The following is a 14,458-nucleotide window of genomic DNA, read 5'->3' on the forward strand; positions in this document are numbered from 1 at the left end:
ATTTAAGAGCGTATCACTAAGAGAAACAAGCCAATCCGAAAATACTACATACTGTGTGACGTTCTGGAAAAGGTGGAACTAAGGAGACAGCGTGCACCACCAGGAGTGACCCGTGGATGGGTGACGCCGCTGGGTCAGTGTAGGCTCATGGACTGTACCAGTGTCCCACTGCTGTGTGGCACGTCCAGAGTGGGGACTCTGTGCACGCCTGGGGAAAAGGGATATATGGGAACTCTCTGCACTCTACTCAATTTTGCTGTGAACCTAAAACCGCCCTTAAAAAAGGAAGTCTTAATCTCAAAAAAAAAATTTAAATGATAGAAGAATTATGTATTTGCCATGGACAATCCAAAAGTTATAGCTTAACCGCACTTGAATAATGCAGAGTAAACTATATTATATTCTTACAGCATTCCTAATTTTAGTCCCTTTTCAAAATGTTTTTCTATTTGTTACTATCAACAATTTTCAGTCAGCATAATACACTGGAAAATAGTTGAAAAGTCCCCTGACATTCACGTATTACTCTGTATAAATGTTTTAAAATACATAATTCTGTTAATTTAAAATTAAACTAGTGATATTTCTGCTTCCAACAAAGGCAGAGTAACAAGAACCAGATTTACCCTCCTGGCTGAATCTAAAAAGCAGACAAAATATATGAAACAGCAGTTTTCAAGACAATGGACATCAGACAACAAAACACAATGGTTCCTGAAAGATGGGAAACAGGTGAGGCAGGCGCTCTGACTGCCCGGCTTCCTGTCTTGACAGAGAAGCCAAGTCATGGGGCAGGGAACAGAAGAACCCAAGCAGCGGATGGAAAGACTCCGCAGGCTGAGAAGGAGCTGAGTTCAGAAACCAACACAGCTAAACATCTGTAGGAGACGAGACAGTACCAGGGAGGAAAAAGCTGCACAGAACGAGCTCCAGAGATCTGCAGAGGGTCCTCCTCAAGTAGGAGGACCCGGGCTGAGGACTAGTCAGCAGAAGAGTCTCAGGAAACTATCTAAATGGGGGGGTAGGTGTGGGGTGGGCGTCATCTAGCAGGGCTGGAAGAAAGAGCCCCGGCATTCACACAGGCCAGGAACAGAATCTGTTGCCACCAACCAGACTGGAAAGACACTGTAATTCACAGGACTAAGGTACAGTATATAAACGGTCTTGCCTCAGTAGTGGAGAGTAATAACCTTAGAATGCGCACTGCTCTAATCCTAACTAAAAAAAGTCTTCAAAGAACAATCTGAAAGAATCAAACTGTTTTCAAGTAACAGCATCCCAGAAGAAAGTCATTAATATTTACAGGAATAAAAAAATAGCCAAGATCCAAGGTAAAATTCACATTGTCTGGCATCCAACAAAAAATTGTCAAGCTTGCAAAAAAGCAAAAACATATGACTCATAATGAAGAAATCAATCAATCAATCAATATCAACTCAGAACTGACACAAATGTTAGAATTAGCAGACAGGACATTAAAACAGTTACAAAAACTGTATTCTATGTTAAAAATTCAGTGGAAACTTTTGATGGAGGTTTGGAAGAACTTGGATGGAAGATATAACAAAGACTCAAATCAGACTTCTAGAGATGAAAACTTCAATGTGTCAGGTGCAAAATATAATAGACAGGGTCAATAGATTAGACAATGCAGAAGAAAAGGTTACAAAGAAAACATACCGACAGAAACAAAAAATAAAACAGAGAAAAAACAGGAAAAAAAAATCAATGAGCTGTGGGACAATTTCAAGCAGCCATTTTAATACACACATCTTTGTAGTCCCCCAAAAAGTGGAGAGTGGGGACTGAAGAAATAATGGCTGAAATTTTTCCTAATTTGATTAAAACTATAAACCCATAGATCCAAGAAGCTTAATGAGCAGTAATACTGCACAGAAACGTGAAGAAAATACACTAGGCACATCATAATCAAATTGCTCAAAACCAGTGAAAAAAGCAGAAAACCTTAAAAGCAACTATAAAGACATGTTACATGTAGAAGAACCAAGATAACAATGAAAGCAGATTTCTGATCAGGAAAAAAAAATGCAAAATGAGAAGACTACAGCAATATCTTTAAAGTATTAAAAGAAGAAACTATGAATCTAGAATCCTATATCCAGTGAAAATATCTTTCAAAAACAAAGGCAAAATGAATACTTTTTTAGATCACAAAACCTGGAAGAATTCATCACCACCAGACTCACACTCTAAAATATGTTAAAGGAAGTTTTGTAATGCAGAAGGAAAATGAGACTAGATGGAAACATGGATCTACATAAAGGAATAAAGAATACTAAAAATGGTTAACTACACAGGTAAATAAGTATATAAGATATTTTTCTTAGTATTTAAATCTCTTTAAAAGATAACTGACAGCTTAAACAAAAATAATAACAATATGGTTTAGTGTTTATAACATGTAGAAGTAAAATGTATAGCACAAAGCTTGGGAGGAGAGAAATGGAAGTATAGTATAAAATGTTTATATTATACTTAGAGTTATATCACTTAAAGGTAAACTGTGAAATATTAAAAATTTATACTATAAACCTTAAAGCGACCACTAAAACAAAACAAAGATGTATTGCAATAAGCCAAGAGAAAATAGAATGGAATAATAAATATACTCGATTAATCCAAAAGAAGTGGAAAAGGAGAATAAAGAATGGAACAAAGAGAAAACAAATAGCAAGATGACAGATTTATACCTAACCCTATAATCCCTTTAAATGTAAATGATCGCAATACCCCAATGAAGAAGCAGAGATAGCAATAATGGATTAAAAAAAACATGACCAACTAAATATGCTGCTATGCAAAAAAGAGCTAACACAGCAGACCTGTCAAGGTTGGCCTTTGGCTGGCACCTGGGAATTTGGATTTAGGGAGGGTTCCCACCAATCTCTAACAGATAAGTGGCTCACTGTGCCCAAACTGTTTGTATAAACAAGGTGGTTTATGCTCAACATATGCGTTCCTTCTTCTGAGCTCTGGGATCTTGGCATGTGTTAGGCCCAGGGTGCCTACATGAGCAGCCACCAATAAAAACCTCAGGCACTGAGTCTCTAAGAGCTTCCCTGACCTTTCACACGTATTGTCACACTCAGCGTTAGAAGAATCAAGTGCATGCCATGTGCCCACTAGTGGACTCTTGGAAGCTTATATCTGATTTTCTCAAGATTTCACCCCACGCACCTTTTCCCTCTACTGGTTTTTTCCCCCTTTTTTGGTATCTTTTTTTTGGTATAATAAACCATAGCCCTAAGTACCACTATATGCTTAGTCCCTGGAATCCTGTGAATCCTCCTAGCAATCATCGAACCTTGGGTGATCTAAGTGACCTCCAGCACAATTACCTACTAGAAATGCACTTTCAATATAAAAACACAAACAGGTAAAAAGTAAGAGAATGGGAACAAGACACACCATGTTAACACTAATCAAAAGAAAGCTGGACACAAGGAGAACACTATGCAAAGATGAAGATAGAGATAAGGATGATGTGTCTTCAAGCCAAGAAACACCAAAGACTTCCAGCAAACCACCAGAAGCAAGGACAGAGGCATGAAACAGATTCGCCCTCACAGCCCCCAGCAGGAACCAAGCCTGCCTACACCTCGATCTCGGACTAGTTTCCAGCCTCTAGTCTCACAAGAGAATAAATACCTGTTATTTAAGAGAAAAAAAAAAAAAAAAAAAAAAACTAGAATGTCTATATCAATATCAAAGTAGGTTTCACAGTAAATAATATCACCAGGGATAAAGAGGGCAATTTCATAATGAAAAAGAGGTTAATTCATCAAGAAGACATAAAAGTCCTAAGCGTTTATGTATCTACTCACATGATTTCAAAATACATAAAGCCAAAACTGACACAACTGACAGGAATAGGCAAATATAAAAATACAGTCCGAGAATTCAATACCCCTCTCTTAATAACTGATAGACCAAGTAGAAAATAATTAAGTACATAGAAGATTTGAAGAATACTATCAAACAAATTGACCTAATGGACATTTATAGAACACTCCATCCAACAACAGCAAAATACACATCCTTTTCAAGTATATGCACAACATTTTTAATAATGGTAAACCACATTCAGGGCCATACAAGTCTCAATAAAATAAAAGATCCAAGTCATACACAGTATGTGCTCTCACTAAAATTGAATTAAATTAGAAATCAGTAACAAAAATTTCTAGAAAATGTCAAAATATTTGGAAACTAACACATTTCCAATTGGAAGATTGGAAAATTCTGTGTTGTCAGAATAATAATATAATCCCAGTAGGGTTTTTTTTTGTGTGTGTGGAAATTGACAAGGTGAAATCCTAAAATTTATGTGTAAAATGCAAAGGACCTAGAAAAGCCAAAACAATTTTGAAGAAGAATAACAAATTTAGAAGATATATACTACGTAATTTCAAAACATATTTAATGCTACAGTAATCAAAACAGGACATAGAATAGACAATCCAGAAATAACCCACACATTTGTGATCAGTTGATTTTTAACAAAAGTGCCAAATTAATTCAATAGGGAAAGGACAGTCTTCTCAATAAATGGTGCAGGAACAACAGGATATCCATAGGCAAGAAGGGAAAAAAAAAAAAAAGAACGTAGGCCCTTATCTCATACCATATATAGAAAATAACTCAGAATGGATCACAGATCTAAATATAAGACCTAAAATGTTTACAACTTCTAGATAAAAGCTTAGAAAATCTTTGTAGTCTTGGGTTTGGCAAAAATTCCTTAGCTATGTCACCAAAAGCATAATGATAAAAAAATTGATAAACTGGACTTAAATCAAAACTTGAAACATTTTCTCTTCAAAAAACATCATTAGAAAATGAAAAGAGAAGCCACAGACTGGAGAAAATATTTTCAAATCACATATCTGATGAAGGATTTGAATCCAGAATATACAAAGAGCCCAACTCAATAATAAAACAGAAAACCAAATTAAAAATGGGTGAAATATTTTAAGAGATATTTTACCAATCTAAAACGGCTAATAAATGGCTAATAAATAGTTATATGAGGATTTTCGACTGCGCAGGAAGTCGGCGCTCCTCACCCTTGCACTGTTTGAGGGTCAACTGCACAATAGACGTTCAACATTGTTAGTCATTGGGGAAAATACAAGACAAGGAGATACCACTACAGAGCCTCCAGAATGGCTATAATTAAAAAGACTGGTAATCTAAACGTTGGCAAGAATGTGAAGGTGGCAGGAGGATGGCTCAGTTGGTTAGAGTGCCAGCTCTTAGTAAGGTTGCCAGTTCGATTCCCATATGGGCTAGTGAACTGCACCCCCCCACAACTAGATAGAAAACAACGAATTGAGCTTGGAGCTGAGCCTCTGGTGGGTGGCTGGTTTGCTCAGTGATTGAAGCGTGGTGCTCATTAACACCAACGTTGCTGGTTCGAGTCCCACATGGGCCAGTGAGCTGCGCTCTCAACTAGTTTGAAAACAACGACTTGACTTGGAGCTGAGCTGTGCCCCCCACAACTAGATTGAAAAATGACTTGACATCCTGGAAAAACACACTGTTCCCCAATATTCCCCAATTTAAAAAAAAAAGAAAAAAGAATGTGAAGACACTGGAACCCTCATAACCTTGTTGGCAGGGGAAAAAAGTAGTACAGTCACCACTTTGGAAAAGTTTTTGGCCATTTCCTCAAAAGATAAATATATATTAACCATATGACCCAGTAATTCCACTCCTAGGTACCTACCGAAGAGAAACTTTAAAATGTACCTGCACAAAGACTTATAAAAGAATGCTCATAGCAACATTATTTATGATAGACAAAAAACTGGAACAATTCAGATTTCCATCAAAGATCACAAAAGGTGGTACACAATGAAATACAACTCAGCAATAAAAAGGAACAAACTACCGATACGTGCAACAACGTGGATGACCCTCAAAAACATTATGCTGAATAAAACAGATAAAACAGACAAAATAGTACATGATTTGATTTACTTGAAATTTCGAAGGAAGGCAAAACTATAGACTGAAAAGCAGGTCGATGGTTGCCTGAAGGTACAAATGGACAGAGGGAACTTTCTGAGGGTGACAAAATTGGATTGTGATGATGGTTTCACAGCTGTACCAGGGGTGCCAGAAAAATGTATACACATGAGTTGTATTTATCTTTTGTTATCAGTATATACTGAGTATTACAATTCTTATACAGTTTTTTCCTTTCTTAAAATGTGTATACATCTTTTTGGCACCTTCTGTATGTATTTACAATTCATCAAACTGTAAAATTATGAGGGGTGAATTTATGGGGTTCTAATACCTCGATCAAGTTGTTTAAAAAAAGTGAACTATACAAAGTACTCACCATTGTAGCCTTCAAGCACAGAATCAATAATAGGTCTTGCCGTTAAGTTATAAACATCAAGCTGTTTACTCTCTGGTCCAAAAACAGTATCAAAAGTAAATGTCTTTGGAGGTTCATTGGAAGAATCAGTCTTATGCACAGTGATAGTTCCCCTCATCTCATCCACACTGACAGCCTGTTTGTAGCACATTGATTTCTCCCTCTCATTGAGGGGCCGACACCTAACCACCACCTTCACGTTGTCACAGCTCTCCGGCTTCTCTGATTTATTGATCTGGTGGAGAAAATATTTACCAATAATGAAAAGAACATTTACTTATACCTGCAACAGACAAAATTTAAAACTTGAAAAAGGCTACTTTACCATCTCAGTGCCTTGCACGTATTAAAGCATTCCATAAATACTTGTTAAATGCAATTAAAGATCTTACAGATATATGGAAAAAGCTTGTTAGGGAATATAAAAAGGAAATGTTTCTTTTACAACACAAATGAAGGAGAGAAAAATCTAATTTACATGTACAGTAAATGCTAGTCAAGCAGAAAATGAACCAGTATATCACAGACTGTCATCCTGCATAGAACTCCCTGACTTCCTGTGTTTCCCATCGGTAGGAAAACAAATGTTAACATGGTTAACAACTTTAATCAAGAATATAATAGTAGGTCCTGTGCTCCCCTGAGACTTTTAGGTTTCTTTTCTGTAATGAATTAATAAAACATTTTTTATCCTATGTCTATATATAGTCTATCTCCTTTATAGAAGGCAACAATAAATGAAAGACAGAAAAGAAAGTCCAATAGCAGACAGAGAAAAATGTTTTAGTATGGCTCTAACCTTAAGAATATTTGTGTATGGAAAGTTTCAATTTCTGAAATTTTATGATTAAGAATCTATGTTAAAGTGCAATCTTATTATTGAAGTGAAGAAGTTCAACAGTTTAGTTGAACAGATACTTGTTCAATTCCCACTGTTTCAGATACTCTTCTAAGCATTAGAGAAACAACTACAAGCCACTGTCGTTGACAAGGAATAGATTATATCAATACACTTCTCTTCTCTCTACTTTCATCACCTTGCTCCTAAGTCACCATTATCTCACCTTGAATTATGAAAGACTCCTAACCACATTCCTGCATCTAATTAGATGTTGGTTCTCTACATGGCAGTCAGCTTCAACATAAATCTAATCATGTCACTCGCCTACTTAAAACTCTTCAATGTTTTCCCACAGATCTTAGGATAAAAATCAAAATCCTTACGGTAACCTGTAAGATCTGGCTCTGGCCCATGTTTACTCCAGTCTCATTTCACAAGTTACCCGGCTTGGTTTTCTTAGCCATAGCCACACTGGCTTTCTTTTAGGCCTTTTCTTGTCACCATGCTCCTTCTTACCACAGCAGTTTTTATGTGCTGTTCCATCTGCCTAGAACATTCCCCAGTCTCTTCTTCACTTATACTGTAGGTCTCAACCTACCACTTCATCTGGGCAGACTTCTCTGAGTAAAGGGAAGGGACAAAAGGGTAAAATCCTTATACAGGCATACCTCGGAGATATTGCGGGTTCAGTTCCAGACAACAGCAATAAAGTGAGTACTGCAATAGAGAGAGTTGTAATCTTTTTGCTGGTGGAAGGTCTTGCCTTCCATTTGTTAAAAAAAAAAAAAAAAAGCCCTGTGAAGAGCAATAAAAACGAAGCGCAATAAAATGAGGTGTGCCTGTATGGGCCCTGAGAGCACTCTTGTCAAGCTTCTTCTACATCTGGTTACAATTCCGCTTAGATTGCTCATTATTTGATTAATGTCTGTCTTTTTCTTTGTCTACACCAGGTAGTCAAGGGGCTGAATTCAGCCCACAAATGTCTTTTGTTTGGTTCGTAGTATTTAAAAATCTTTTGAATGATTTGCTAAAATTGAAAAACTTCACAAAAATACTAAGTTCTGGATTCTCTTAAAAAAACAACAACAGATGATCTGACATCTGTAGGCCAGCAGTCCTACATGGTAATACATTACAATTCATTAGAATATCTACTTCTATATATTGTATGCCACCCAATCACTTCATTAATGTTAAGTGTCTTGTCTCTATAAACATGTATGGTTTTCACCCCTGTCCAAGAAGGTACACGTCTCTCTTCACAAATTGAAGAACCAGGCTGGTTTTGCTCAATCTTGTATCTCCAGTGCCTAACTCGTGGTTGGTGCCCAGTATTTGTTGAACACATTGATAACTTGAAAGCAATGACAAAGAACAAATATGGAGCATTTAATGCTAAATGTCAAGCAGTGCCCTTCAGTTCTCCTGAGCAGTATCTTATTCCATCCTGATAAAAGCCCCATGAGAAAAGTTTAATTATACGGGAACTAAAGTCCCGGAAAGATTAAATAATTATCCGAGGCCTCATAACCAGCAAATAACTGGCCATGGCTCAAGTGTTGCCCATGACCCTACTGGGCTGACGACGCCCCCATGCGAGGTGCACGATAACAATCTGAAACCCTACAAGACAAACATACCACCACCCATTCCCTCACACACAAAGACACCTACGGGTTACATTCTTGCACTGTAAGCTAAAGTGCCACAAGAGAAATGACAGCTCGAGGCAGGGGCCTGGAGTAGAGGCCACCCCTCTCTTTGCTGCCTTCCGGAGCTTGGCTCCCTTGCGTGGAGACCCTACGGGGAGCGGAACATCCAAAGCCGACCCCCTGGGGCCGCTCCCAGACGCCCAACCCAGCCCGCAGGGCTGGGAGCGAGAGCGCATCCTCTGGCACAGCGCCTTTATGTCAAGCAACGCAGGCCCTGCGTGATGCAGCAGCGACGAAGACAGCAGGGCCTATCCCAGGCACCTCCCAGGGCCGTCTGGACCCCTGCGGGCCCCAGGCCTACCCGCCAGGCTCCCCAACTGCACCCGTCGCAGGGCCTGGCCCTGCCCCGCCCCACCCCGGCTGCCCGCCTGCTCCGCGCCTCCATGGCAACGGCCGCGCCCCCGGAGCGGGGTGCTGAGATGAGGAACCACAGCAGCTGAGCGACTCTCCTCACCGGCATCGTGGCTCTCTCCTGTGCCCGGCGGTCGGCCGCTCCCAGTGTGCAATCCAATGACGCGGGGTTCGCGAGAGAGGTTAGCCAGGGATTCCCGAAACACCGCCTTGGCGCTCTCGAGACTGCGGCTCCTCAGAGCGAGAGCGCGCTGTGCGCAGGCGCACTCCGACCTCGCCCCGCCCCTTCCCGGGCCTCCGGTTTCCTCTGCCCCTTGAATTACGCCTGCGCGGAGGCTTTCCGAGTCCGTCTCCTAGGACGCCGGGCTGAGGCCGCGCGTGCGCAATGCTGCCATTCCGCTGCGCTAAAAGAGGCCCGCATCTGGGCTGGCATACCTGGCTGCCACTGGTTGGGAGGAAGAGGCGTCCTAGATCGCAAGCCCCATTTTTCAGTGCTTGCAATACTCCGAATATTAAAAACAATAGCAATTGCACATTGTGCCTCATGTGGAGAGCTAAAGACTTTACATACATTACTGCACTTGATTGCTGACTTGTTTATGACCTGTCTCACCATTAGAAGGTGAGGTCGTGAGGAGCTACGTAGGTATTCTCACAGAGTATCTTCAGAACCTATAATAAGGCCTAGAATAGGACCTGGATAGGTTTGCAATAAATCTCTGTGGAAGAACGAATGATCTGTTGTCTTTCTTATCCGAACCTCTCTCCTGAACACCACTTGGCTTGGATGTGTAATAAGCATTTCAAGTTCATCATGTACAAAATTGAAAGATTGAGTCCCACCCCCCCACACCTACTCCCTTGCCCCCACCAAATATTTTTTTAAAAGGCTCCTTCTCAGACTTCATTCATCACACTAAATGTAACCTGAATTCTGACAATTGCTCTGCGCAATACCATGGTCTGTTTCTCTCTTACTCGATATCTAACCTTTCAATAGAGCTTGTGATTCTATCTTCAAAGTACACCCAGAATCTGACCACTTCTTACCACTACCACCATCTCTCACCTGAAGCGGCTCAGAACTGCTTTCCTTGGGTGCCTCCTTCTCCCCTCTTAGTCTCCCGTGTTTTCAACACAGGAGCCAGAGTGACGATGTTAAAACATGAATCAGATAGTGTCTTTTCCCTGTCCAAAATCTTCCAAATGATTTTCCATCTCATAGAGTAAAAGTCACAAGCCCTCTCCCCATTTCCTACCACCTTCCCTCTTGCCTCATCTAGTCTCCTTGATTCAATTGACATGCTTCTATCTAGCATGCAAGGGCTTTTGTGCTTGCAGCAACAGTTAATAAAAATAACTATACAGCATTTTATTTAGTGCCAGTGTACTGTTCTAATTACTTTACTCTTTAAAAATTAATTTAATTCACATAACTTTTTTGTTTTGTTTTGGTAACTGTGTTTTTTCCAGGACCCATCAGCTCCAAGTCAAATAGTTGTCCTTCAATCTAGTTGCGGGGTACGCAGCGCACCATCCCATGTGGGAATGGAAGAAGCAACCTTGTTAAGAGCACTGCTCTGGGCCGGCTAGGTCTCCTAGGTCGCTTGTTCCATTCCCACATAGGCCAGTGAGCTGCGCCCTCTACAGCTAAGATTGTGAACAACAGCTCCCCCTAGAGCTGGGCTGCAGTGAGCAGCCAGAGGTGGGTGTGCTTCCAGCAATGGCTGGGTGGCCAGGATGAGCGGCCCACAGCTGGCGAGAGCTGCCATGGGCTGCCCACCCACGGCTGGAAACTGACTGCCTCAGCCAGGGAGAGCGCAAGGCTCATAATACCAGCATGGGCCAGGGAGCTGTGTCCTACACAACTAGACTGGGAAACAACTGGCTTGAACCAGAGTGGGGTGGGGGAACGCCGAAGAAGGGGGGAAAACCGAAAAAAGCACACGCTCTAACCAACTGAGCTAACTGGCCGCCTCTTCACATAACTTTTTGAAATAAGTACTATTAGTCATTTTCATAGTGTGGTTGAGAAAGTGACCACATACTAAACCTGACAAGCTCAGAGGAGGGCCTTACAAACTCAGAGACTGAAATTAACCACATAGGATCATCTGAACATAGAAATTCCTAATTAAAAGTGAGTCATGCAAGGTAGTCATACCCTGGGTCTGTAGCTTTCTTGACAAAGGTCAATCTTTACCTTAAGTGAGCCTGTCTATTGTCTTTTTGCATCTAAGATAACATACACTTGCAATGTCAGAATAATCCCTTTTTCTGGACCCCTTAAAGCACAACCGACCGCACCAGAGCACGAGACCACAGAACCCTTCATTGTTAACTTGTTTGCCAAATGCCATCTCTATGTGCTGTAAATGTTAATTATTAGCTATCATCTACTCCATACAAAAGAAGTATGTGTCTCTCTGTTTTACTTTTATCCAATCTCAGAGATTTCCCTGCTTTGTTTTCTCCAACCCCACAATCTATTACCAATGGATTCCATGTAACCCTCCTTACATCTCCTCCTTTTATTCTAAATATATAAAATAAGCTGCAAAACTACCATTCTTCAGAGCATCTTCTTAATCCGTTGAGATTTTGCTTCCCGGCAATTGTCATCAGTTTGGCTCAAATAAACACATACAAATTCTCTAGATTTTTAGACATTTCTTAAATCGACCTTTCTTAGTCCTACAGAAAATAGGACTATTTTACAGATAAAGAAACTGAGGCACAAAGCCATTAAATAACTTGTCCAAAGTCATACATATAGGCAGTGACAAAGCCAAGATCCAAACCGAGGCCCTGGAAAATTCTTTACCTAGATATCTGCTTAATTCCCTCACGTCTTTCAGAATGTCTTTGTTCTACACATCACCTTCTCGCTGAGTCCAACCATGATCTATTTAAAATTCCAACCTTCAACCCGTCTTCTTATCTCCCCTTCCTACCTTATATTTCTCCATAGTACTTATCACTATCTGGCATATGATATATATGATATAGATTATAGATATCCATATATACCCAACTTTACTGAGATATAATCACATATACAATTCACCAATATAAATTTTACAACTCCATGTTTTTTACTATATATACAGAGTTGTGCAACCATAACCACAATCAATTTTAAACATTTTCATCATCCACAAAAGAAACTCAAAATCGGGGCCGGCCCGGTGGCTCAGGCGGTTAGAGCTCCATGCTCCTAACTCCAAAGGCTGCCGGTTCAATTCCCACATGGGCCAGTGGGCTCTCAACCACAAGGTTGCCAGTTCGACTCCCGCAAGGGATGGTGGGCTGTGCCCCCTGCAACTAGAAAACGACAACTGGACCTGGAACTGAGCTGCGCCTTCCACAACTAAGATTGAAAGGACAACAACTTGACTTGGAAAAAAGGCCTGGAAGTACACACTGTTCCCCAATAAAGTCCTGTTCCCCTTCCCCTATTAAAAAAACAAACAAAAACTCACTCAACTCAACTCCAAAAAAACCCACAAACAACCCAATTAAAAAAAAAGAAAAGAAAAAAAAAGAAACTCAAAATCATAGCTGTGACTCCCTCTTGCCCTGGTCCCCTTGCCAACCTCCCAGCCTTAGGCAACCACCAATCTGCTTTCTCTATATATAGATTTGCCTATTCTGGACATTTCATATAAGGGAATTCTATACAATATAGTCCTTTTATAAATAAACTCTATCTCTTTGAATGTTTTCACACTTCATCCCTATTGTAGCATACGAGGTCAGACAATTAAGTTCAGGAAATTGTTGCAACGATGTTGCTAACCTTTTTTGATATCAGAGGGGTTATTCATTATGAATATGTGCCAACTGGACAGTTAACCAAATTTACCATTTGGAAGTGCTGAAAAGGCTGTGTGAAAAAGTTAGACAACCTGAACTTTTCACCCACAATTCATGACTCTTGCATCACGACAATGCACTGGGAGTTTTTAGCCAGCAAACAAATAACTGTATTGGAAGACCCTCTTCTACCTACCTGATCTGGACCCCCCCAATGACTTCTTTCTTTTCCCGAAGATAAAGGAAATATTGAAAGGAAGACATTTTGGTGATATTCAGGACATCAAGGGTAATACAACAGCTCTGATGGCCATTCCAGAAAAAGAATTTCAAAATTGCTTTGAAGGGTGGACCAGGCACTGGCATGGGTGCATAGCTTCCCAAGGGGAGGACTTCAAAGGTGACCATAGTGATATTCAGTAATGTTAACCTTTTTCTAGGATGAGTTTATGAACTTAATTGCCCGACCTCGTATATCAACAATTCTTTACTTTTTATGGATGAATACTATTTCATTGTATAGCTATTATCATTGTGTGACTATAACACAATTTGTCTCATTCAACTATTGATGGACATTTGGGTTGTATTCAGGTTCGAGCTATTACCAGTAGCACTGCTCTGAACTTTAGTAAGCATCTTTTGGTGCACACATGTGTATTTCTGTTGGGCATCTACTTAGAAGTGGAATTGTGGGATTTGCGTGTTTTCTACTCATGTTTATTGTCTGTCTTTCCTGACTAGGATGTAAGTTCCGTATTTTATTCAGTTATGTCCCAGCGCCTAAGACATTGCAGGCCTTCAAGAAATAACTGCTGAATGAAAAAATATATGCGTGAATAAACTTTGTGAGGGAGATATTATCGCTCTTTTTAGAGAAGAGGTAAGAGACTCTGGGAGGTCAAGTCACATGCACGAGATCACACTGCAAGTCAGGAATTCCATCCCCAGCTTGCCTGATTGAGGAAAGAGGCAGGGTCTGTGGCCGAGTGTCCTCCAGGGCTGGCGTAGTCACCAGCTGCCCCATCCAGGGCTGGGAACTCTGAGCATGCGGCGCGGGCTTCGGTTGGGAAAGAGGCGCTCAGTTGGCGGGCGCGGGGTGGGAGTCAGGTAGAGGGGTCCCTCAGCCACCTGCGCGCCCTGTCCTGCTGCGTCCCCCAGGAGCATGTGTCAAGGAGGGGCGGGCGGGAGCCGAGGGTAGCTCGGGGGAAGGCTGGGGTGGGCCCGCCGAGGCCGCCCGCCCCGCCCCGGGCCGGCCCAGCCGCCAGGCCCGGGCGCAGGGTTATAAAAAGCCGGGCCCCGCCGCGCTCCAGACCTGGGATCCGGCGC

General features: G+C 41.1%; 1 protein-coding gene across 3 annotated transcripts in view; it reads right to left on the reverse strand.

Annotated features, from left to right (window-relative positions):
• The window catches only part of KIF3A (kinesin family member 3A), a 47,616-nt gene extending 38,042 nt beyond the window's left edge, over positions 1-9,574 (reverse strand). For all 3 annotated transcript variants that reach the window (XM_033096560.1, XM_033096559.1, XM_033096558.1), the window contains exons 1-2: positions 9,417-9,574; positions 6,371-6,644 (exon numbers count right to left, since the gene is read on the reverse strand). In XM_033096560.1, the coding sequence (XP_032952451.1) occupies positions 6,371-6,644; positions 9,417-9,422 (280 nt within the window). In that variant the 5' untranslated portion in view covers positions 9,423-9,574. The remainder of the gene's footprint in view (positions 1-6,370; positions 6,645-9,416) is intronic.
• Between the last annotated feature and the right edge of the window lie 4,884 nt (positions 9,575-14,458).

This window comes from Rhinolophus ferrumequinum, chromosome 24 (assembly GCF_004115265.2).
Source record: "Rhinolophus ferrumequinum isolate MPI-CBG mRhiFer1 chromosome 24, mRhiFer1_v1.p, whole genome shotgun sequence".
In the NCBI taxonomy this organism is placed as follows: Eukaryota; Metazoa; Chordata; class Mammalia; order Chiroptera; family Rhinolophidae; genus Rhinolophus; species Rhinolophus ferrumequinum.